We start from the raw sequence: 27,072 nt of genomic DNA on the forward strand, positions 1-27,072 counted from the left end.
AACCATCTCATCCTGTCGTCCCCTTCTCCTCCTGCCCTGAATCTTTCCCAGCATCATGATCTTTTCAAATAAGTCAGCCCTTTGCATCAGGTGGCCAACTATTGGAGTTTCAGCTTCAACATCAGTCCTTCCAACGAACACCCAGGACTGATCTCCTTTAGGATGAACTGGTTGGATCTCCTTGCAGTCCAAGGGACTCTCAAGAGTCTTCTCCAACACCACAGTTCAAAAGCATCAATTCTTCGGCCCTCAGTTTTCTTTATGGTCCAACTCTCACATCCATACATGACGACTGGAAAAACCATAGCCTTGACTAGATGGGCTTTTGTTGGCAAAGTAATATCTCTGCTTTTTAATATACAATGTATTAATTTGATACACTTATATAGTCAAGGCTATGGTTTTTCCAGTGGTCATGTATGGATGTGAGAGTTGGATTGTGAAGAAAGCTGAGTGCTGAAGAATTGATGCTTTTGAACTGTGGTGCTGGAGAAGACTCTTGAGAGTCCCTTGGACTGTAAGGAGATTCAATTCCTTACATCCTAAAGGAGACCAGTCCTGGGTGTTCATTGGAAGGACTGATGCTGAGGCTGAAACTCCAATACTTTGGCCACCTTATGCAGAGTTGACTCATTGGAAAAGACTCTGATGCTGGGAGGGATTGCAGGCAAGAGAAGAAGTGGACGACAGAGGATGAGATAGTTGGATGGCATCACTGACTCGATGCACATGAGTTTGGGTAAATTCTGGGAGTTGGCAATGGACAGGGATGCCTGGTGTGCTGTGATTCATGGGGTTGCAAAGAGTCGGACATGACTGAGCAACTGAACTGAACTGATATATTACAAAATGATTACCTCCATAACATTAGGTAACACCTCCATTCACTCACATACTTACAGTTTCTCTTTGGTGGCCAGAACATTGAAGATCTTCTCTGTTAGCAAATTTAAGTATATAATGCAGAATTGTTGACAATAATCACTATGAAGTACACTAGATTCCTGAATTCAACTTTTTAAGATTTTACATAGATGTAATTTAATGCAGTATTTGTCTTTCTCTGACTTATTTCACTAAGCACAATACCCTCAAGGTCCATCTTTGTTGTTACAAATGGCTAGACTTCTTTCTTTCTCATCGCTGAATGATAGTCTACCATATATATATATCATATCTTCTTTATCTGGTCATCTATAGATGGGCAATTAGATTGTTTCCATTCTTGGCTATTGTCAAAATTGCTGCAATGAACATGGAGGTTCAGATATCTCTTTTGAGATAATGATTTCATTTTCTTTGAATATATATGCAGAAGTGGAGCTGCTGGATCATACAATAGCTGTATTTCTAGTTTTTTGAGGAAGCTCCACACTGTTTTCCATAGTGGCTGTACCAGTTTGCATTCCACTAACAGTGCACAAGGATTCCTTTTTCTCCACATCCTCACAAACACGTGTTATCCTTTGTCTTTTTGATGGTAGCAGTTCTAATAGGTGTGAGATGATATCTCTTGGTTTTGATTTGTGTTTCCCTGATTATTAGTGATGTCAAGCACCTTTTAATGTATCAGTTGACCATTTTTATACCTTCCTTGGAAGTACATCTATAAATATCTATTTAAAAATTTTAATTTTTTTTCTTGAATCATATGAGTTCCTTATATATTTTAGATATTATCAGGTATATAGTTGGCAAATGTTTTCTTCTATCACATAGGCTGTCTTTTCATTTCGTTAAGTTTTCATCACAGGACAGAAGCTTTTATTTTAGATATAGCCCCACTTGTTTATTTTTGCTTTTGCTGCCTTGTACTTTATGTGTCAGATCCAAAAAAATCATTGGCAGACCAACGCCAAGGAACTTATTTCCCATGTTGTCTTCTATGTTTTACAGTTTTTTTATATATATATATCATATGTATGTGTGTGTGTGTGTGTGTGTATATATATATATATATATATATATATATATATAGAGAGAGAGAGAGAGAGAGAGAGAGAGAGAAGCCTGGTGGGCTACAGTCCACGGGGTCGCAAAGGGTTGGACGCAATTGAGCGATTTCACTATAGCGACTCATGGGGTCGCAAAGAGTCGGACACGACTGAGCGACTGAACTGAACGGGACTGAACTGAGCGATTTCACTATACTATATATATATATATCACCAACCTAGATAGCATATTAAAAAGCAGAGACATTACTTTGTCAACAAAGGTCCATCTGGTTAACGCTATGGTTTTTCCAGTAGTCAGGTATGGATGTGAGAGTTGGACTATAAAGAAAGCTGAGCACCGAAGAATTGATGCTTTTGAACTGTGGTATTGGAGAAGACTCTTGAGAGTCCCTTGGGCTGCAAGGAGACCCAACCAGTCCATCCTAAAAGAAATCAGTCCTGAAGGATTGAGCTGAAGCACTGATGCTGTGACCACCTGATACAAAGAGCCAAGTCATTTGGAAAAGACCCTGATGCTAGGAAAGATTGAAGGCAGGAGGAGAAGGGGCAGCAGAGAATGAGAGATGGTTAGATAGCATCACCAACTCAATGGACATGAATTTGAGCAAGCTCTGGGACAGAGTGGAGGACAGAGTGGTTTGCTACAGTCCATGGAATCAAGATTGCTGGGAGAAATATCAATAACCTCAGATATGCAGACAACACCACCCTTATGGCAGAAAGTGAAGAGGAACTAAAAAGCCTCTTGATGAAAGTGAAAGAGGAGAGTGAAAAAGCTGGCTTAAAGCTCAACATTCAGAAAACGAAGATCATGGCATCTGGTCCCAACACTTCATGGCAAATAGATGGGGAAACAGTGGAAACAATATCAGACTTTATTTTTTTGGGCTTCAAAATCACTGCAGATGGTGATTGCAGCCATGAAATTAAAAGACGCTTACTCCTTGGAAGGAAAGTTATGACCAACCTAGATAGCATATTCAAAAGCAGAGACAGTACTTTGCCAACAAAGGTCCGTCTAGTCAAGGCTATGGTTTTTCCATTGGTCATGTATGGATTTGACAGTTGGACTGTGAAGAAAGCTGAGCACTGAAGAATTGATGCTTTTGAACTGTGGTGTTGGAGAAGACTCTTGAGAGTCCCTTGGACTGCAAGGAGATCCAACCAGTCCATTTTAAAGGAGATCGGTCCTGGGTGTTCTTTGGAAGGAATGATGTTAAAGCTGAAACTTCAGTACTTCGGCCATCTCATGGGAAGAGTTGACTCATTGGAAAAGACCCTGATGCTGGGAGGGATTGGGGGCAGGAGGAGAAGGGGATGACAGAGGATGAGATGGCTGGATGGCATCACCGACTCAATGGACGTGAGTCTGAGTGAACTCCGGGAGTTGGTGATGGACAGGGAGGCCTGGCATGCTGCGATTCATGGGGTCGCAAAGAGTCAGACATGACTGAGTGACTGAACTGAACTGAACTGATGGGGTCACAAAGAGTCAGACATGAGTTAGTGACTGAACAACGACAATAACCCAAACAGATTGGGATAGTGAAGCTTGGTGTAGGGACCTGTGAGTGGACTTGGATGAAATGAAAATCTTCTATTTCTGGCATCCAGCCTCCTTCCTATGGAATGAAACATGATCCCATGTCTGAGGATATTATCTTTCCTTCAAATCCTATTAAAGAGCAGACTCCTTTTTCTTTGAGAACCAGTTTGCTCACTTGTTTTAAGTTTATCATATTTAGGTTTTTGCTGTTCAGTCACTCAGTTGTGTTTGTTTGCGACCATGGACTGTATCATGCCAGGCTTTCCTGTCCTTCAGTGTCTCCTGGAATTTGCTCAAACTCATATTCATTGAGTTGATGATGCCCTCCGACTATCTCATCCTCTGTTGTCCCCTTCTCCACATGCCCTCAATACTGAAGTCATTCTGTTTCTGCCTTGTTGTGCATTTCACGTGGTAATACAATTTCAGTTTTCCTCTTTAGGTATAGGGAATTTAAAATCCTAATTTGTTGTTATTGTTGTTCAGTTGTTAATTTATTCTTTGATTCAGTCCAAACTCACTAAATTTTGTCATGTTATCTGAAAAATAATAGGAAACAAAGAGGAGTTAAAATGACTCTGGCAAGACTTTCAAGCAAATATTTCCAATATTCTCTTGGAGGGCCAAGCAACCTGTATGTGGATTTGTAAAAGAATGTCATGTTATTGTTTATACTTCTTTTTCTATAAATGGATATATGCATATATATCACAGATCCACTTCACTGTGCAGCACAGACTAACACAGTGTTGTATATCAACTATACTCCAATAAAAATTAATTAAAAAAGAAACTCACATTTATAATGGGATTAAAAGTGAATAAACAACAAAATTATTTTTAATTAAAAATGTTTATAGATAATAACATTCATGGTCTCTTGTTAGTAACATTACAACAAAGTGAACAGTGAATCAGGATAGTCCAAGGGCTCTCACATATACTTAAACTTTCTAAATAGTCTTAGATATCCAAGATTTTGGATTCCTAGTACAGCATTGATACAGGTTGGTCTTTACAGAAGGTCCTCTTTAGCTGTCCAAAAATGGAATAGAGGGTTTCCCTGGTGACTCAGTGGTAAAGAATCCTCCTGCCAGTGACATGGGTTTGATCCCTGATTCAGGAAGATCTCACATGCTTTGGAGCAACTCAGTGCATGTGCCGCAACTATTCAGCCTGTGCTCTTGAAGCTGGGAGTTGCAACAAGAGCAGCCACTACCATGAGAAGCCCACACTACAGAGTAGCCCCTGCTGGTGGCAACTAGAGAAAAGTCCATGCAGCAATGAAGACCCAGCACAGCCAAAACTAAATAAATAAAGTTTTAAAAAATGGAGTAGAGTCCAGAAACTCTCCCTTCCTTTTATTTTGCATCACTTTCTGGCCCAATATTGTCCCCGGAGGTCACCTCTCAGGAGGAGCAGGGGCAATCACAGTACATCATTCAATCCCCAAATGTGTTTTACTTTCTGTGTTGAGCTCAAAGCTGAAAAGGCCTTCCTGAATCCACTGGTGAGACTGTCGCCTAGTAATGGCCCTTCTAGTTTGCTGCTCACCTGGCATCTCCTGACTATACATGGACATCACCAGATGGTCAATACTGAAATCAGACTGATTATATTCTTTGCAGCCAAAGATTGAGAAGTTCTATACAGTCGGCAAAAACAAGACCAGGAGCTGATTGTTGCTCAGACCATGAACTCCTTATTGACAAATTCGGACTTAAATTGAAGAAAGTACGGAAAACCACTAGACCATTCGGGTATGACCTAAATCAAATCCCTTATGATTATACAGTGGAAGTGACAAACAGATTCAAGAGATTAGATCTGATAGACAGAGCGCCTGAAGAGCTATGGATGGGGGTTTGTGATATTGTACAGGAGGCAGGGATCAAGACCATCCCCAAGGAAAAGAAATGCAAAAAGGCAAAAAGGTTGTCTGAGGAGGCCTTACAAATAGCTGTGGATAGAAGAGACGTGAAAGGCAAAGGAGAAAAGCAAAGATATGCCCATTTGAATGCAGAGTTCCAAAGAATAGCAAGGAGAGATATGAAAGCCTTCCTCAGTGACCAATGCAAAGAAACAGAGGAAAACAATAGAATGGGAAAGACTAGAAATCTCATCAAGAAAATTAGAGATACCAAAGGAACATTTCATGCAGCAATGGGCACAATAAAGGACAGAAACGGTATGGACCTAACAGAAGCAGAAGATATTAAGAAGAGATAGTAATAATACACAGAAGAACTGTACAAAAAAGATCTTCATGACCCAGATAACCATGATGGTGCGATCACTCACCTGGAGCCAGACATCCTAGAATGTGAAGTCAAGTGGGCCTTAGAAAGCATCACTACAAACAAAGCTAGTGGAGGTGATGGAATTCCAGTTGAGCTATTTCAAATCCTGGAAGATGATGCTGTGAAAGTGCTGCACTCAATATGCTAGCAAATTTGGAAAACTCAGCAGTGGCCACAGGACTGGAAAAAGTCAGTTTTCATTGCAATCCCAAAGAAAGACAGTAGTACCAAAGAATGTTCAAACTACCGCACAATTGCACTCATCTCACACACTGGTAAAGTAATGCTCAAAATTCTCCAAGCCAAGCTTCAACAGTACATGAAGCATGAACTTCCAGATGTTCAAGCTGGATTTAGAAAAGGCAAAGCAACCAGAGATCAAATTGCCAACATCCGCTGGATCATGGAAAAAGCAAGAGAGTTCCAGAAAAACATCTACTACTGCTTTATTGACTATGCTAAAGCCTTTGACTGTGTGAACCACAACAAACTGTGGAAAATTCTTCAAAAGATGGGAATACCAGGCCACCTGACCTGCCTCTTGAGAAACCTGTATGCAAGTCAGGAAGCAACAGTTAGAACTGGACATGGAACAACAGACTGGTTCCAAATCGGGAAAGAAGTACATCAAGGCTGTATATTGTCACCCTGCTTATTTAACTTATATGCAGAGTACATCATGAGAAACGTTGGGCTGGGGGAAGAACAAGCTGGAATCAAGATTGCCGGGAGAAATATCAATAACCTCAGATATGCAGATGACACCACCCTTATGGCAGAAAGCAAAGAAGAACTAAAGAGTCTCTTGATGAAAGTGAAAGAAGAGAGTGAAAAAGTTGGCTTAAAACTCAACATGCTGAAAACTAAGATCATGACTTCTGGTCCCATCACTTCATGGCAAATAGATGGGGAAACAGTGCATACAGTGACACACTAATTTTTGGGGCTCCAAAATCACTGCAGATGGTAACTGCAGCCATGAAATTAAAAGACACTTGTTCCTTGGAAGAAAAGCTATGACCAACCTTGATAGCATATAAAAATGCAGAGACATTACTTTGCCAACAAGAGTCTGTCTAGTCAAAGCTATGTTTTTTCCAGTAGTCAACGTATGGATGTGAGAGTTGGACTATAAAGCTGAGTGCCAAAGAATTGATGCTTTTGAACTGTGGTGTTGGAGAAGACTCTTGAGAGTCCCTTGGACTGCAAGGAGATCCTTTAGGAGTTCATCCTAAAGGAAATCAGTCCTGAATATTTGTTGAAAGGACTGATGCTGAAGCTGAAACTCCAATCCTTTGGCGACCTGATGCAAAGAGCTGACTCATTTGAAAAAACCCTGATGATAGGAAAGATTGAAGGTGGGAGAAGGGGATGACAAAGGATGAGATGGTTGGATGGCATCTCCGACTCAATAGGCATGAGTTTGAGTACACTCCAGGAGTTGGTGATGGACAGGAAGGCCTGTCATGCTGCAGTCCATGGGGTTGCAAAGAGCTGGACACGACTGAGTGACTGAAGTGGACTGAACTGATGTCTTCAGACAGGTTCTGGATTTGAAAACCAGCTCAATATTGGATGTCACCAGTTGCTTCAAGGCTCCTGAAGTGCCCCTTGCCTCATATGTGCTTCTTCAAGTGACAGCTAACATTCACTTTAATAAATCCCAAATACCTTCCTACTCACCCACTAGGAGTAAACTGCTGGTCCATTTATCTCTCCTAGTACTGAGGTATTAAAATTTCATCTCCTCTTCCATCTACGGGTCATTTAGTAGAGGAATCGATGCTCACTGTAATGGTCCATAGCCTTCACACTTCAATGTGTATAAGAATCACCTGGAGTTTAACATAACCTTCAAGTTCCTGGGCCCTCCTCACAAGTCTATCCCAGGCCCGGCACTGTGCCAGCAGATTTTACATGCAAAATGTGAGGGAGACATTATTGTTTTCAAGTGATAGAACAGAAACTTATAGGCGTGAAGAGAATAGATTTTGACATAATTCAGCTAGCTGTTTTATCTTTCAAGAGATTAGGATAGCCCCAGTGAAAATTACACCTAATCTGAGTATGGCTTCTAGCTGATGTTTAACTGTAATGTTTTCCCTCTTTGCTCTGGTCAACATTATAACATCATTTTTTTGTTTTGTTTTGTTTTGTTTCTTAGCTGATTTCTTAAATAATGTCACCTAAAGCACTATACTTGATCAACAGCTCGATTTAATAAAGAAGCACTTAATGTTAGCTCCAGAGGGACAAGATTAATTAATCTTTGCCCTCAAGGATCTTACAGTCTAGCCAGCCACCCTGATCAGTCCATAGTCTTAGGGGCAAAAATCCACTCAAGGGCAGAATTTCAGACTGATTCATTTTTACCTAATGCAGTAATTATGTTGTCATCTGACACTGATATTGATGTACAGTCTTGGCCAAAGTGATTTCTATAGGGAGGGGAGAGGAGGATGTGTTCTGAACTTTTTCCGTTAGACACTCGAATCCCTACTGCACTGGCCTCTCCTCTCCAAGCTGTCTGCACATTGGCCCAGAGCCACAAGGTGGCAGGATAAGCCTCATCATTTCTCATCCAAACCAATGGAAGCCGTAAGCTTTTAAGTGCATGCTCACTCTGCCCATACCTCTCAAACTCATGCTGGGAGATATTTAGAGCAAATATTATCCAGATTAGTTTTACCTTGAGTAACTTGTTTCCTTCTACCACCCACACATCAGTTCTACTCTCCTTTCAGTGCTTACTCAAGGACATTCCAAGGTTATACTTTGGAGTACCCCTGGAGCATCTGGGATTTCATCCTGCATTTCAAAACCTTTTCATGTCCTACTCAATGATCTGTTTACATAAAACATCTGTTAATTTTGCCATTTTAATGGCTATCTAGCTTCTATAATATGAATGTCTTGGTATTACAATAGCTTGTATATTTCCAAATCAGTCCGAGATTCTTTTTCTTTTAGTCTAAAATGAGCTGTAGCTCAGAATCTGTTCTTCCATGAAGCCATATCCCTCCAGGACTTCCCTGTAGCTCAAACAGTAAAGAATCTGTCTGCAATGCAGGAAACCAGGGTTCAATACCTAGGTTGGGAAGATCCTCTTCCCAGAGGACAGAATGGCAATCCACTCCAGTATTCTTGCCTGGAGAACCCCATGGACACTCAAGGAGCTAGGTGGGCTACAGCCCATGGGGTTGCAAAGAGTTGGACACGACTGAGCGACTAACACACGTGTGTGTACACACACACACACACATGCACACATCTCTCCAAGTCGTGGGAAAGTCAGCCTTTCTGAGAAAGTTTTTGTTTTCTTCAGAAGTTTCAACACATTTCTCAATTCCAAGGTTAGAAACTATGTTTTTCTATTATTCTTCAAGTGTTCTTGCATTTTTCTCTTTCCCTTCACTTCTACCCTTCTCTGTGTTAACTTCTAAAAACTGCTGGCATGGAAAGAGTCTCTGTGACATCTCTGGTGAGCTCACTGTCTTCTATTATGCTTAATTTTATAGGTATCTGGCCCCAGACAGTAAAACTCCGAGAGTACTATAACCATGTAAACTTAGTGTACCAGAATAATTCTGAGCTCATCCATTGCCAAGTAAGACAAATTATTTTAGTGCAATGGCAAAACAAAACAAAAATAAACAAGCAAAAAAACCTCCCTGAACATTCTTTCAGGACTCAGGAGGCATTAATTATAATAACTGCTGCTGCTGCTAAGTCACTTCAGTCGTGTCCGACTCTGTGCGACCCCATAGACGGCAACCCACCAGGCTCCCCCGTCCCTAGGATTCTCCAGGCAAGAACACTGGAGTGGGTTGCCATTTCCTTCTCCAATGCATGAAAGTGAAAAGTGAAAGTAAAGTCATTGAGTCGTGTCCAACTCTCAGCGACCCCAAGTACTGCAGCCTTCCAGGCTCCTCCAGCCATGGGATTTTCCAGGCAAGAGTACTGGAGTGGGGTGCCATTGCCTTCTCCAATTATAAAAACTAAGAACTCTTAAATAAAATTAGATCATGGGTTTCTGAATTTGGCTGCTGGGTAGAAACTAGGACCTAAAAACAATTAGAATGAAATGGCACACCTGAAGTGAAGCCAACTTTCAGATACTCTATTTAGGTAAGAATAGATTTGGAAGCATCACAGGCCTGATTACGGGTCAGGTCTCTTTAAGCGGTACTGGTCAAGACCCTTGGAGCCTCCCCTTTCACCCTGTCTTTTCTGGGGTAATGTATGTGGCTCTGAAATCTTTTATGTTCCCTTCTGTAATCTAGAAGAAGGGAGAGAAGATGCTCACCGCATATCCTGTGTCATTTAGTAACTGGTCTTACAGCAATAATTTATCATCTTTTGAAATTAGATTTGGTTTTTACCACTCTTCTATTATCCTTCCCTGATCCCTCCAAATACGTTGTAACAAACTGTGTGTGTGTGCTTTCCTTTTCAGAGTATCAGTTGCACCTACCTTTGAGGTAACTCTTTGTATTTTGGGTTTTCTTAAATTGGAGGGATGAATCCCTAAGTCAGAATAAGTTGGACACACAAATTTTGATTGAGGTAATTGCTCAGGCATAGTGAATGAAGGCAGACATCTTTTTTTTAAGACTTATTTTTTTAACAGCAGTTTTAGGTTAAAATTAAGATGATGTACAGAGATTTCCCATATACCCCCTGCTTCCACATGTGTACAGATTGCTCTATTATAAACTTTTCCCACTGGAGTGGTACATTTGTTACAACTGATGAACCCATAGTAACATGTAACCACCCAAAGTCCATAGTTATCCAGGGTTCATTCTTGGTGGTGTACTTCTATATGTTTAGATATGTACAATGCCGTATATACGCTTTCCAGGTGGTGCTAGAGGTAAATAACCCACCTGCCAATGCAGGAAACTTGATGTGAGTTCGCTCTCTGGGTTGGGAAGATCCCCTGGAGGAGGGCATGGAAACCCACTCCAGTATTCTTGCCTGGAGAATTCTAGTGGACAGAGGAGCCTGGAAGGCTATAGTCCATAGGGTTACACAGAACTGGGCATGACTGAAGCAACTTAGCATGCACACACAATGACATATATCCATCATTATGGTATTGTACTATTTTCACTGGCCAAATGCCCTCTGTGTTCCACCTACTCATCTTCAACTACCATCCCCACTCCCTACCCCCAAACTCCTGGCAACCACTGATGTTTTACTGTATACATTGTAGACTTTTCAGTTTGGCTTATTTCATTTAGTAATACACATTTAACTTTCCTTCCTATCTTTTCATGGCTTGATGGCTCCTTTCTTTTTAATGCCATATAATATACCATTATCTGGATGTATCATGGTTTATTTTGTGATTTCAAGGACATTTTGGTTGCTTTCAAGCTTTGCCAATTTTGAATAAAAATGCTAAAAACATCTCTGTGCAGGTTTTTGTGGGCATAAGTTTCAGCTCTTTTGTGTAGTTACTGAGGAGCACACTAGCTGGGTTGTATGTTAAGAGCATGTTTAGTTTTGTAACAAGCTTCCAATTCTTTCCAAAGTGGCTGGACCATGTTTCATTCATACTTACAAAGAATTAGAGTTCTTGTTGTTCCAAATTCTTGTCAGCATTTGGTGTTGTCAATGTTCCAAATTTTGGACATTCTATTAGGTGTGTAGTGGTATCTCATAGATCTTTTAATTTGCAGTTCCCTGATGACATATCATGTAGAGCATCTCTTTTTATACAATTCATACTTTTTAAATTAAAGTATAATTGATTTTTAATATTAGTTTCATGTGTTAGCCTAGTGATTAAGTTTTTTGAATCACTACATTTCAAAAATATTTAATATTATGAATGAAATTGATTATAAGTCAAATTTATTTATAATATTAGTTTCATATGTTAACATAATGATACAATTTTTACAGATTGTGCTTTATTAAAAGTTGTTATCAGCTAATGGCTATAATTCCCTGTGCTATATATATAGTATATCCTTGTTTTGATCTATTTTATACATATTAGTTTGTGTCTCTTAATCCCATATCCCAAACTTGACCTTCCGCCTTCCTTTTCCTCACTGTTAACCACTGGATCTGTGAATCTGTTTCTGTTTTGCTATATACATTTTTATTATTTTTCAGTTTCACCTATAATTGATGTCATGTAGTATTTGTTTTTCTCTAACTTATTTCATTAAGCATGATATTCTTTTGGTCCATCCATTTTGCTATAAATGACAGAATTTCATTCTTTTTTTGTGGCTGAGTAAATTCCATTGTGTATATATAACATATCTTCTTTTTCCATTCATCTGCTGATAGTCTCAACAGACTCATTAAAAACATTTGACAGAATTCAATATCCATTTATGGTAAAAATTCTCAACCAAATGGTACAGAGGAAGCATACCTCAACATAATAATCCATATATGCCAAACCCACAGCTAACATCATACTCAACAGTGAAAAGCTGAAAGATTTTCCTCTCTGATGAGAAATAAAACAAGGATACCTACTCTCACCACTAATTCAATATAGCACAGGAAATCCTAGCCAGAGTGATTGAGCAAGGAGAAAAATAGTCACCCAAATCAGAAAGAAAGAAGGAAACTGTCACTATTTGCAGATGACATGATGCTATAAGAAAACAACCCTGAAGACTTCACCAAAAAACTGTTAGAACTAACAAAGGAATTCAGTAAGTCACGGGATAAAAGATCAATATACAGAAATCTGTGGTATTTCCCTGTACTAATAGCGAAGTATCTGAAAGACAAATTAAGAAAATAATCCCATTTACCATTGCATCAAAAATCACTAATGTCCAACTAAAGTTATGTCTGTTTCCTTGATGTGAAGACAAATGCTACACTCTGGCAAGGTGAACTCCTTCGAACTCAGATCTTTTGTATCTCAGTGGAAAATCATCCGCTTACAGTATTAATACCCTAGTCAGTCTATGATCTCTATTATGTGTGTATTATTAGTTGCTTCAACATAGTAATGCAAAGTAGACTTCTATCTTCTTTTTAGAAACCAAGTTATGTATAGAGGGACTGATAGGTTTAGATATAACAAATTGTACTTACTTGATAGCAACTTTGGGGGCTTCGCAGGTGGTGCAGTAGTAAAGAATCCACCTGCCAAATGCAGGAGACTCCAGAGACATGGGTTCAATCCCTGGGTCAGGAGGAAATTACAACCCACTCTAATATTCTTGCCTGAAAAATTCCATGAACAGAGGAGGCCAGTGGGCTATAGTTCATGAAGTCACAAAGGGTTGGACACAACTGAGTGAGCACACAACTTCAAAGCTGAATTCACTTGTAAAAACATATTTTTTATTAAGACTACCGCATTTTGTGGTGAGTGGTAGTAAGGTGATAATTGGCCCTCATTAGAGTAGCTTCTTAATAAAACAATGAATTTGGAGACAAATATATCACTTGTCATTTTTTTTAGGCTTACTGTTTGTTTTTGTTTTTTAATTGGAGTATAGTTGCTTACAATGTTGTATTAGTTTCTGCTGTATAATGAAGTGAATTAGCCACATGTATACACATATTCCCTACCACTTGTACCTCTCTCCCACCTCACCCCTCATCCTTTCCATCTAGATCAACACAGAACACTGAGCTGAGCTTCCCACACTATACAATGGGTTCTCACCACCCATCTATTTTACACATGACTTATTAAGGTGAGTTACATTTGAGAGATAAAATTTAGCTCTCATTTGTATTTTATTAACATGTTGTCCAGTCCCAAGACTTTCATTAGGGCAGCCTTTATCTTCTTGTTCCTGAGGCTATATATTAGAGGATTGCATAAAGGTGTTATCACAGAATAAAATAAGGTAATGAATTTTTGCATTTTGACTGGGTGTCCTGATCCAGGACTAACATACATCACCATAACAGAGCCAAAAAACAGAATTACCACAGCCAGATGAGAAGCACAAGTGGAGAAAGCCTTGCGTTTGCTGGCTGCTGAGGGCATCCTTAACACAGCCAGAATCACCAGTGCATAGGAGCAAAGGATGAAGAGAAATGTACCGATCATGAAAATAACATTAAAAGCAGAGTAAATGAGTTGTGTGGTGGTGTCTTCAGAACAAGACAGCATCATCAATGGGACAGGATCACATATAAAATGGTCGATGATATTTGGGTTGCAAAAGGGCAACTGTGAAATGAGAACAACTGGGGTTATGAAGAGAATGAACCCACCGGACCACCCAAAGATGACGAGGCCAGTGTAGAGCTCTTTAGTCATGATGCGTGGGTAATGCAGAGGACGGCAGATGGCAAGATACCTGTCAAAGGCCATGATGCAAAGGTAGAAGCCCTCATCACACCCAAAAGAGAAGAAGAAGTAGAACTGTGCAAAACAACTCACGAAGGAGATGGACTTGCTTGAGGACAGGAAGTCAGCCAACATATTAGGGACAGTTGTGGTGACATAACATATTTCCAGGAAAGAGAAATTCCCCAAGAAGATGTACATGGGGGTGTGAAGGCACTGATCCCACCACACAGCACAGACAATGGCTGTGTTCCCCATCAGGGTCAGGATATAGGTGGCTGAGAAGAGTCCGAAGTAGAGGAGCTGCATTTCTGGGCTTGAGGGAAAGCCCAGGAGGATAAAGTGGGTAACAGAGTGGGTGGTTTCTCTGCTGGACACATTCATTAATCTGGAAGACATGGGATGACAGAAGTTACTGAACTTTAACAGAGTATACTGATTCTTCCTGAAAAAAACCAAATTCTTTACCTTTCATTTCATAAAATTGTAAACAAATTTTTAGCAACAAAACTGTGGCTTTCATGGCTCAGTACTGAACATATATTACTTTAAAAATTCACAATAAGAGGGAAAACATGAAATGGATAAAAATTTTTACTTTCTAAGAAAGTTTAACTAGATACTAGGAATGTATGTAATTCTGATAAATTACCTATGTTAATGTGTTCTTTCATCTGTTTACCTATACTAATGATATTACATTTCTGTGCATAAGAAGTTTTTCTAATGTGCTTGTGTTTGGTATCCATGGTCAACTTAGATTCTATATATAAGTGATATCAAATACTGTTTGTATTTCTCTGACTGATTTCACTAAGCAGAATGTTCTCTAGGTCCATTCACATTGTTGCAAATGGCAGATATGGAAGCAAGTGTTCATCAACAGATGAATGCATAAAGAAGATGTAGTATACACACATATGTGTATATATATATATATATATATACCCCATATATTATTGTATCAGTAATATTCCATTATAATAGAATATTACTCAGCCACAAAAATTTCTATTAACATGTTCATTATGTCAGGTAGGCTTTTAAGTGCTGGAGAAACAGCTGTGGACATGACAGATCTTGAGCTCATGGAGCTTATAATCAAGAGATTACCATAAACTTTAAATACATTTTTTGCAAAATTTTGACGTGTTTCCCACTATTGGAAATATTTTTGCATTTTACAAAAAATATTTAATAAATCAAGGAATCTTTTTCAAGGTGGGAATCCAAGACTTTGAGTCAGGGAGGTCCTTGATATATTTCTGCGTAGAAAGGTATTATCTGGATTCCTAAGTCAGACCACATAGATGACTGACTCTTATTTGATGATTGAGATGGCACCTAAATTAGAAGGACTATTTATAGATCCTCATTGCCCTTTGGATTGTATAAATATGTATGTATAAATGTATATGCAATTATACATATAATTGTATAATATGAAATTAAGCCAGCTAAATATGTGACGGTGCTATCTAAAATAGTCTGTTAATACTTTTAAAGAAAGAACTCACTATTTACACAAGGCTTTTAGAAAACACATCTTCTAATAACTTGTTTGAAAGATATTCATGTATTTGAATGGATTATCTCTCTTTTAGAAATTTCTGCATCCTTTTTACTCAGGATCCTAGTATCAGCCTCCTCTATTAATTTATTTCACGTACAGAAAAGTCATTGACAAAGGATTAATTTTACCTGTGGCAGATTCATTTTGATATATGGCAAAACCAATACAATATTGTAAAGTTAAATAAAATAAAAAAAATAAATAATTACTGATACTTACCCTTTTGTTTTGGAATATTTCCTGAGGATAGTAATTGCCCAGTGACAGATTTAGAATAAATCTTTTATGTACAGCAAAAACTCATACATGTGAAAAATTGTTACTTCAAAAAGAATTAATCCATGTTAAACCACGGCTCATTAATCTAATGGAAGTGAGAAACAATATACGAGCTTGGAAAAGAATATATCTCTGAGATGAAATATTTGCCGTATTCCCTCTACTACCAAGCAACAGAAATCATCCAAATAAATTCTTCTCCAGCAATTTATGAGTTAATATGAACAACAAGAACTGCATCTTCATTTGAAATCTTAAGCTTCTTTGCTTATATCTCTTATTCACCCTTTAGAGAGAGAAAGAAGTGAGACTTAGAACTTAAGCTTCTAGGCTTTAAGGAAACAAGAAGGAACATATACTATTTAGTTTTTTATTTTCGGGGAAGGGGGAGGTTATTGTTTTGTCCTAATGAAATATTTAGATTTCTCAAAGAAGAAAATGCTTCCCAGTAAATTATTTTTGCAAACTATGGAGCACATGTGGCTCACATGATATGGTTTCCACTCACTTCTTGGCTGAATGCTGAGAAGAGGTTCAGGGATGGAAGACTAAATATTACTCCATGGAGCAAAAGGCATGTGAGGGACTTCCAAGAAACTGGATGATCCAGTTTGTAATCTTTTAAGGGTTGCAAAGGGTGAACCCGATAAGATATTTCTTCTTGAGTTTCAAGGCACATGTTTGTGGTTAAGACAAATGCATGGATGAAGGAAATATATATGCATACTTTCTTGCATCATAATCTTTGGGGATTTGGGGTTTTCTCTCTTAATGATCTATTAGATTTGTTTAAAAGAGGAGATAATTTTGAATTTTCACTTGTATATAATCAAACATCAAGTCCTAGTATTCTCCAAAGAATAGTGAAGATGTGGAAATAGATTTTATTTATTTATTTTTATTCTCTAGTATCCATGTATAGTTGAAGTTTCCTGGGGAATAATTAAGTAATAATTGGAATTGTCATAATAGCTACAATAGGAAGCTTTACCACTGGGTTCCTGATACCAACTTTGAAGAAGAAGAAACCATTCTTCTTGTCCATCAAATATCTGTTCTTGCATAGCTTGTTAGAGACATTTATGCTGCAATTTTTTTAGAGTAAAAAGAGTTGACAACTCAAACTCATAGAAGTATTGGATTGGCCAAAAATTTTTTTTCAGGTTTTTCTGTAAGGTGTTATGGAAAAATTCGATGAACTTCTTGGCCAAAGTGAGAGAATGGTGATTGCTGGGAACTCTGGGGGATGAAGGAAATGGGTAAAGGTTGGTCAAAGGGTGCAAACTTCCAGCTATAACATGAATAAATTCAAGTGTACAGCATGGTGGCTATAGTTAAACTATATTACATACTTGAAAGTTGCTAAGAAAGTAGATCTTACATCTACTAATGTAGTATATTAATTAATTTTCATAAGTTGAACTCTCTTTGCATTCATGGGATAAATTCTGCTTAGTCATGTGTATAAGCCTTTTAATATGCTACTGAATTCAGTTTTCTAGTATTTGTTGAGAATTTTGTGTCTATATTCATGAGGATATTGGTCTGTAGTTTTCTTATCTTGTCATATCTTTTACTGGCTTTGGTATTTGGATAAGACTAGCCTTTTGAATGAATTAGGAAATGTTTATTCCAATGTCAGCATTAAAATTTGGCAATTCTGTTGATATTTTCTATATTTTTTCTTTATAAATCACTTATGATTCTTAACACTTTTTTCTCCTTTTTCTTTAAAGCCAAATGAAATGTTCTAAACAATTTATAATTATTAATTCACATTAATCCTATAAACTATTGTTAGTAGTTTCAGAATCAATAATATCATTTATTTGTCCTGAATCTGTTACAGACAATCTCAGGCACATTGTGGTATGGCTTGAAATTCAAGAGGAAAATTAGGAAAAATTCCTGGATATAGATAGAGAGGCTTGGATGAATATGGGAAAAGCCAGACACAACTATTAAGGAAGCTAACCTTGTTGACATACACAAATCGTGCCACTTCTCCATACACAGGGCTGATACAACTCTGAAAAAATTGTCTTAGGAAGACAGTTTCAAAAGCCTGAGATGCATGGGACTAAATCTCTCTGAAAATACCTCTTCTAGTGCACTCTCATCCCAGAAATAATATCATTGACACCTTTTGCACATAAAAATTTTAATTATTTTACGTTTCATACCACTGTAGGTATTTGCTCTTTGACTTGTTACTAGACATTTACACTATGTCAGAAAATTATGTGACTAATTTAGAAAATAAAACTAAGAAAAATAGCCTAATATGAAAATATAAAGCAGAGCAACTGAACTGAACTGAATACTGGTAAAATATTATATCATATATTCCTACTAGGAACTTCCCAAGTGATGCCAGTGGTAAAGAAGCTGACTGCCAAAGCAAGAGACATAAGAGATTTGTGTTTGATCCCTTGGTGGGGAAGGTTCCCTGGAGGAGGACATGACAATCCACTCCAGTATTCTGGCCTGGAGAATCCCTATGGACAGAGGAACTTGGCAGACTATAGTCCACAGGGTCACAAAAAGTCGGACATGACTGAAGCAACTCAGCATGCATGTGTACATACTATAATGGTCTTGACAATTTATTTATTGGTGCATATGTAATTTATTGACAGTTTCAGATATTCTCCAGGGATGACTTCGTATGAGAAAGCTTGAGGAACTGAGATACAGAAGAGAAAATGTAGATGATAGAAAAGAGAACTGGTTTGAGGAAAGAGCACAAAACCAAGAAGAGGAAATTTTGGTAATAGTTGGGGTACTTATGTGATTAGTCTATAACACTGATGTTATTAAGGGGTCACTGATGATGTCCCCAAGACTACACACGGAGCAATTGTGTCTTAAGTGAGCTCTAGGTAGCAAGTAAAATTTCTAAGAACATTTATAGGAAATATAAGACATAACAAGTTGTGTATTTGTGTGTTTTACGTAGGTTTTATTTTGTTCTTGAAGTATCAGGTATGCATTTAGCACACTGGTTTTGAACCAGTTTTAGTTTTGGAGATAGAGTCTATTATAGAAATTCTTTCCAAATTTTGCTGCAAAAGGTTTATCAGTGGCTGCTTCAGCCAGCAATGTATAAACTCTAGGTCAAAGTCCTAGTTTGTTGGCTCAGCTTCAGTTCCAGAAATTTCCCCCATTTCATTCTGAGGGAAGAATTCAGTTCAGTTCAGTCGCTCAGTCATGCCTGACTCTTTGTGACCTCTTAGACTGCAGAATGCCAGGCTTTCCTGTTATCACAAACTCCTGGAGCTTGCTTAAACTCATATCCATTGAATCAATAATGCCATCCAACCATCTCATCCTCTGTTGTCCCTTCTCCTCCTGCCTTCAATTTTTCCCAGCATCAGTCTTTTCCAATGAGCTGACTCTTCACACCAGGTGGCCAAAGTACTGGAGCTTCAGCTTCAACATCAATCCTTCCAATGAATATTCTGGACTGATTTTCTTTAGAATGGACTGGTTTGATCTCCTTGCAGTCCAAGGGACTCTCAAGAATCTTCTCCAACATCACAGTTCAAAAGCATCAATTCTTCTGCACTCAGCTTTCTTTATAGTCCAACTCTCGCATCCATACATGACTGCTGGAAAAACCGTAGCTTTGACTAGACAGGCCTTTGTTGACAAAGTAACATCGCTGCTTTTTAATATGCTGTCTAGGTTTGTCATAGCTCTTCTTCCAAGGAGCAAGCGTCTTTTGATTTCATGGCTATAGTTACCATCTGCAGTGATTTTGGAGCCCAAGAAAATAAAGTCTGTCACTGTTTCCATTGTTTCTCTATCTATTTGCCATGAAGTGATGGGACTGGATGCCATGATCTTAGTTTTTTGAATGTTGAGTTTCAAGCTAGCCTTTTCACTCTCCTCTTTCACTTTCATCAAGAGGCTCTTTAGTTCCTCTTCACTTTCTGCCAGAAGAGTGGTGTCATCTGCATATCTGAGGTTATTGATATTTCTTCGGGCAATCTTGATTTCAACTTATGCTTCATCCAGCCCAATATTTCATATGATGTACTCTGGATATAAATTAAATGAGCAGGGTGACAGTATACAGCCTTGACATACTCCTTTCCCAATTTTGAATCAGTCCTTTGTTCCATGTTCGGTTCTAACTGTTGCTTCTTGACCTGCATACAGGTTTCTCAGGAGGCAGGTAAGGTGGTCTGGTATTTCTGTCTCTTGAAGAATTTTCCATAGTTTGCTGTCATCCACACAGTCAAAGGCTTTTGAGTAGTCAATGAAGCAGAAGTAGACATTGTTCTGGAATTCTCTTGCTTTTTCTATGATCCAATGGATGATGTCGATTTAGACATAAAGAATAAGACTTTTTTTTAACATTGTCAAGTTGAGATTTTTGAATTAACTTTAAAAAGACTTTGGTAAGAAAAATTAACAGCAAGCTTATCATAATAAATTTGTAAAACACTTCAGGAAGCAGAACAAAATCTCCTATAATTTTGTTAAAAGATGGTAGCTATGAAATGTTCTATAAAATTCCTTCTTTTAATTTCTTAATTACAAAGTATGTTTGGAAACAATTATGTAAGTCCACTCTATTTTGGAATAAAAGTTTAGATTTAGCATTATATTGTTAACATATCTAAATGATATCCTATAATTTAACTGTGTTATAATTCACTTTTTGTCCAATTACTAAACATTTGGATATGTATGATTTTGATGTTATTATCTGCTGAGGTCCTTTAATGGACCGGAACCTGGTGGTCCGGAGTCAACCGATAAGAAAGTAAAGGAGAGACAAAGAGGCTGCTATTCCTTGGTTTACTCAGAAAGCCAATAAAACCCCTGATATGGGGCTTGCTCTGTTCACAGAGGCCTCAGGCGCCTTCTCAATGGGGTGAAGGTGCAGAGTGCCTTTTCGAGAGGGTCTTAGAAGCCCGGGCAAGAAAGTGAACTGAGAGAGAGAGAGAGAGAAAGACATGGGGACCAAAGCTCTGATGGAGCAAAGGTGTTTTATTCAACATTGTGTAGGTATTTATATTGTCTTACAAGATAGCTATTTTCAGCAGAGATAAAACTTACAAGGAAACATGAGGTCATCCATATGAAAGAGAGAGGGTTGTAAATAACAATTTTTAACATATGGTTCATAAATGAAAGAAATGCCTGGATTCCTCAGCCCCCGGGAGAGGCTTGCCTCTCTTAATTCCTAGATATTCAGGAATTAATAAGGAACAGAGAATTCCTGACAGATCCAAAACAGCACACAGGAAGCCTCCTGTTAAATGCTTCCTGACAATTATCATTATTTTATTTTCATTAAACTAATAAAATTATTTGGAATGAAACAACGGATTTACAACATTTACTTGTTACATCCAGAAAAATGGTAGATATCTCTACCTATTCATTTTTTTTCCTGTTTAGAGCTAAGTATTTGCAGTTTTCTTTTTATACACTTTACTGATTTTTAAGTATTTATTTAGAGTTGTACTGCATTTTTGTTGATATTATGAAAGACATTTTCTTTTACTGTATTTTACTCCTGATTATTATCTTTTCTATATTTACTTTGCAGGAGGCCACCATTTAAAACTTTTTTTCTGATTTTAATCATTTTTGAAATTATTTTTATGAAAATTCACATCAAATATCTGCTAGTGTTTGATAAAGAAATATAGGCAGAAAAATAAGTTTTGGGATGAGAGTAAATTTCTGAGTTTTAATTCAAGAGCTAATTGATGAGTATGATGTGCTTTTAATCCCTATCTTCTCCCTCTTTCTTTTGGGAGAATTGGAGGGTTAAACGCTTGCCTTCCCTTTTTCCAGTACTTTTAATGAGAGAAGGTGGGAAGGCTCCATGTGGCTTACTTCTTCCCTCCACTACCAAGGGGTATTGTAAGGCTCTGCAGGTTGTTCCTGACATAAGGGAGCCTGTCCGAGAGAGGGAGTGGGGGCTGTCACTCAGCCTGTGCCCAGGGAATAGCAGTGTGCACCCTGATGTGCATGGGAGTCCCCCCTGAGGAAGGGGTGCATAAAACCACCTCTGGTCAAGACTTGTAGCTAAGGGGCTGCTGCTTTGTGATTTTATAATTTATGCAAAGGGCTTCAGAGACTAACCTGAGGCCCTGCACCCAAACTTTAAAGTCATACTATCACCTCACTTAGATCCTGATTTTACCTCCCTTGCATAGCTAAAATGAAGATATATTAGTGAATCTGGTCTTTTTGTGCTTCTATGGAACTGGCTACAATTTCACTAGTAGATAAGATTGTGTCACTCAGAATGAAATTTATTTACTAAGATGCAATATGCTGATTCCAGGCCACTTTGAAAATTAACTGCAGAGTAATGTACCTCATTTCAGACATTGGCTAAACTATCTTATTTCTGTCCTCAGACTTTTACACACTGTCTTTGCTGCATGATTAATCTTCATTATTATATACACAGGGGGAAAAGCACTTAAAAAATCTTAAAGTACTTAAAATATGAATTATTGTGGCCTTATTAATATTTTTTTCCAGGGAATCTTGTTTCCAGGTCTCACTTGTGTTCTGTTTAAGTACATTTATTCTTTGGTATTGAGTGCTCCCAGATGGTACTAAAATAAAGATGCAATGTATCAAGTTATATGATTTTAAAACAATCCCAAAACTAAGGAGTTGGAGAAAACTATTTTCACCAGATGGTGTTCAAAAATTGACTTTGTTAAGAAGAAGTTTTTTGACAAACTTATCTGGGGAAGAAGCTCAAACTCCAAAGAGCCTACATATAGACAAAATTATTCTGAATATGAAAGGGAAAGACGTTCTGGTCACTCTTGTGGGTGATGGGGAGAGAGTGAGAAAGGAAGAGATAGAGATAGAACCAGGTATAATATGAAAACTTGACTGTGTGTTCAGCACGAAGATCCTTCCTCTTACTTCCTAACTCCATCCTGTAGTCAGGTATATTAACCCCAAACAAGCTGGAATCAGTTTGATTTTGGATAAAATGTTGCTGGGGATGAGTCTCACACTCAGACTGATGTGATCAAAACAAGGTAGCAGGCAGACTAGGAGTGAGAGGAGAGAAACACACATGAACCTCTTGTGTAGTGTGTATCTAGGAAAACAGTGGTTATATGGTGCATATATAGGGAGACAGTGGTTACATGGTGCATATGTAGGAAAACAGTGGTTATATGGCACATGTATAGGGAGATAGTGGTTGTATGGTGCGTGTGTAGGGAGATAGTGGTTGTATGGTGAGTGTTTGGGAGATAGTGGTTGTATGGCACATGTGTAGGGAGACAGTGTTTGTATGGTGTGTGTGTAGGGAAATAGTGATGGGGACTCGAGACATCTAATCACTATAGAGTTAGGGGTCAGAGACAAATCTACTTAAATTTGCAAAAGAGAGAAACTGAGCAGTTGACATCTGGGTTCAGTTCAGTCGCTCAGTCATGTCTGACTCTTGGCAACCCCATGGACTGCAGCTTGCCAGGCTTCCCTGTTCATCACCAACTCCCGGAGCTTACTCAAACTCATGTCCAGTGAGTTGGTAATGCCATCCAATTATCCCATCCTCTGCCGTCCCCTTCTCCTCCTGCTTTCAATCTTTCCCAGCATTGGGGTCTTTTCCAATGAGTCAGTCTTCAAATCAGGTGGCCAAAGTATTGGAGTTTCAGCTTCAGTGTCAGTCCTTCCAATGAATATTCAGGACTGATTTCTTTTAGGATTGACTGGTCAGATCTCCTTGCAGTCCAAGAGACTCTCAACAGTCTTCTCCAACACCACAATTTAAAAACCATCAGTTCTTTGGTCCTCAGCTTTCTTTATGGTCCAACACTCACATCCATATATGACTACTGGAAAAACCATAGCTTTGACTAGACGGAACTTTGTTGGCAAAGTAACGTCCCTGCTTTTTAATGTGCTGTCTAGGTTTGTCATAGCTTTTCTTCCAAGAAGCAAGCATCTTTTGATTTCCTGGTTGCAATCACCATGTACAGTGATTTTGGAGCCCAGGAAAATAAAGTCTGTCACTGTTTCCATTGTCTCCCCATCTATTTGCCATGAAGTGATAGGACTGGGTGCCATGATCTTAGTTTTTGAAAGTTGAGTTTTAAGCCAGCTTTTTCACTCTCCTCTTTCACTTTCATCAAGAGGCTGTTTAGTTCCTCTTTGCTTTCTGCTTAAGGGTGGTGTCATCTGCATATCTGAGGTTATTGGCATTTCTCCTGGCAATCTTGATTTTGGCTTGTGATTCATCCAGCCTGGCATTTTGCATGATGTACTCTGAATATAAGTTTAATAAACAGGGTGACAATATACGCCTTGATATACTCCTTTTCCAATTTGGAACCAGTCTGTTGTTCCATGTCTGGTTCCAACTGTTGCTTAAATTTGCAAACTGAGAAGTTGACTTAGAAACTTAGAAACTAAGCAATTGACATCTGGGTTATATATGTTTTTTTCCTGGAAAAATATAAGAGAATGTCTGGCATTTTCCAGTTTCCATACAGTACGCACAGGAACACTAAAACAATAAAGCCTAGTACAAATGATTTATGTAAATTCTGGTGCCATCTTATTTGTTATTTGCTTCATTGAAATGCAACCTAAAATATTTTAGGGAATATAGGAAACACTTTTTTCTCAAATTTATTAAAACCATTAATGTCTGAAATTTTATATTCCTATATGTCCTACATATATATAGATTCTAGTTCTTGAGAGGCTTTCTTTGACCAAATATCGCACTCCTAAACAGTTTTCTCAGGGCCTCCTTCATTTCCTTATTCCGGAGGCTGTAGATCAAGGGATTGAAAAATGGAGTCATCACAGAATAAAATAAGGTCACGATTTTCTGAATTCCTGCTGGATTGCCTGCAGTTGGGCTCACATACATCACCATGATGGAGCCATAGAACAGAGACACCACAGCCAGATGGGAACCACAGGTAGAGAAAGCCTTATGCTGGCCTTCTGCAGAGGGGACCCTAAGCACAGCTCTGATCACCAGGGTGTAGGAGCTGGTAATGAACAGGAAAGTGGAAAAAATTAGGACCGAGTTAAAGGTGGCACAGATAATCTCAGTGGCAGGAGCTGGCACACAAGACAACTTCATAAGGGGTCCTGGGTCACATAGGAAGTGATCAATAGTATTGGGGCCACAAAAAGGAAGCTGGGAGATGAGATAAACTGGGAGGAGAAAACAGGAAAAGCCACACACCCAGCAGCAGGCTCCCATTCTGATGCAGCGTTGCACTGTCATGACAGCGGGGTAGTGAAGGGGCCTGCAGATGGCAAGGTACCTGTCAAAGGCCATGGCAGACAGGAAGAAGGTCTCAGTGGTGCCCATGGAGAAGAAGAAGTAGAACTGGAGGAAGCAGCCAGAGAAGGAGATGGTCTTGGTCTCAGAGAGAAAGTTGGCTAGCATACTGGGGACAGTAGAAGTGACATACCACATCTCCAGGAAGGAAAAATTGGCCAGCAGGATGTACATGGGGGTGTGGAGATGGTGGTCCCACCACACTGCACAGATAATGCACAAATTTCCAGTTAGTGTCAACACATAGATCACAGAGAAGAGTGAGAAGAGGAAGATCTGAACCTCCCAGGTACAAGGGAATCCAAGGAGAATGAATTCACTCACAGGGTCAGAGTGATTATTTCCTTCCAGGTTTTTCATTTTTTTTTTTTTTTCTCTCCAGAAAACTGCAACAACAAGACATTATCATGTTACAAATGATTTTACAGAAGTTTTCTCATTAAGATGTTCTCTGAACTTCTTTACAATTCAATTAGCAGCATAATTTTAGATTGCTTAAAGATTTCCAGCATTCTTTGCCCCAGTGTGATACTGGGAAGAAACAGGGAATTTGGAGGTCGTTTGCTTATTATTGCTTTATCTTCATGATCACCATGTCCATCATGGTCCATTGAATACCTGCCTTTGTGTAATGTCCTCAGCACTACATAAACCAAAATAGGTAGTCCTTGCCATTCAGAGGCTTTCAACCTGGTTCAGAAACAACCATCTGGGCCAAACCTATATAAGGAGAAATGGAGTTTTCATTGTTGTTCAGTCAGTAGGTCACGTACAACTCTTTGTGACCCCATGAACTGCAGCACACCAGGCTGCCCTGTCCTTCACTATCTCTGTGTTTGCTCAAACTCATGTCCATTGAGTCAGGTGGTTCTAGTGGTAAAGAACCCGGCTGCCAATGCAGGAGATGTAAAATGTCAGGAAGATCCCCTGGAAGAGGGCATGGCAACCCACTCCAGTGTTCTTGCCTGGAAAATTCCTGTGGACAGAGGATCCTGCTGGGTTACAGTCCATAGGGTCACAAAGAGTCAGATGTGACTGAAATGACTTAGCATGCACAAACATGGAGTTTTAAATAATAATAATAATAATAATAATAATAGTTCATGATGTGTGTAAATGGAAAAAAACATTGCAAGAATTCATAGTTGTAAATTAAGAGTTTATTACTATAAATTTAATAATGATATGTATATCATTTTAGATGGGGTTTCTGTACTATTGGAAATTTTGGATACAGAAGTAAGGAAAATGATGTTTTATCAATGATTGCTTACAGCAAGCCCAATTGTATTTGCATTCTCTCTTCTTTTTAAAAATCTCCATGAAAAAAATTCCACAATTTGCATTGTTAATTTCTCTCAGGGTTTAGTGACATATGCACAATTCTCAAAACACTCTTTACTTTTAACTTGGTCCTCTTTGTAATAAAAAAATTTGCAGAAGAAAAGTAAGTTTCATATATTTTCAGCTAGAATAAGCATTTAAAAATGAAATGGGTATGCATGAAGGAGAATCACGCTGCAAACTAATATAATTCTCTTTTAACTGAAATTTACCTTAAGTAGAGGACACAAGCTTCAGTGCCCAGTTGAAATTTATCATATGCTGGGAAAGTACCTTATGATGGTATTCTCAATATATATTTTGCCACATAGAACAGAAATAACTACAGTGGTATGAGTCATTAAAGCACTTTTGAGTTTTGAATTACATTAATTGGAGATCTGTTCATGGACTATTTGTTCTCATTATTCTCTATCTCTTGTATTCGAGACTTCTACGTTAGAGTTCCTTCTGGTTGCCTTGACCTATA

General features: G+C 38.5%; 2 protein-coding genes across 2 annotated transcripts; both read right to left on the reverse strand.

Annotated features, from left to right (window-relative positions):
• Positions 1-13,527: 13,527 nt before the first annotated feature.
• LOC129622066 (olfactory receptor 11G2-like) lies at positions 13,528-14,484 on the reverse strand. The gene has a single exon (XM_055538985.1). The coding sequence runs from the start codon at positions 14,482-14,484 to the stop codon at positions 13,528-13,530; it is 957 nt and encodes a 318-aa protein (XP_055394960.1).
• Positions 14,485-24,650: 10,166 nt separating this feature from the next.
• On the reverse strand, positions 24,651-25,619 carry LOC129622067 (olfactory receptor 11H6-like). Its single transcript, XM_055538986.1, has one exon. It carries the CDS (start codon positions 25,617-25,619, stop codon positions 24,651-24,653), a length of 969 nt encoding a protein of 322 aa, XP_055394961.1.
• Between the last annotated feature and the right edge of the window lie 1,453 nt (positions 25,620-27,072).

This window comes from Bubalus kerabau, chromosome 10 (genome assembly GCF_029407905.1).
Source record: "Bubalus kerabau isolate K-KA32 ecotype Philippines breed swamp buffalo chromosome 10, PCC_UOA_SB_1v2, whole genome shotgun sequence".
Classification (NCBI taxonomy): Eukaryota; Metazoa; Chordata; class Mammalia; order Artiodactyla; family Bovidae; genus Bubalus; species Bubalus kerabau.

Excerpts from the sequence above, each read along its gene's own strand:
- LOC129622067 (XM_055538986.1), bottom strand. The coding sequence starts at position 25,619 with ATGAAAAACCTGGAAGGAAATAATCACTCTGACCCTGTGAGTGAATTC.
- LOC129622066 (XM_055538985.1), bottom strand. The coding sequence starts at position 14,484 with ATGAATGTGTCCAGCAGAGAAACCACCCACTCTGTTACCCACTTTATC.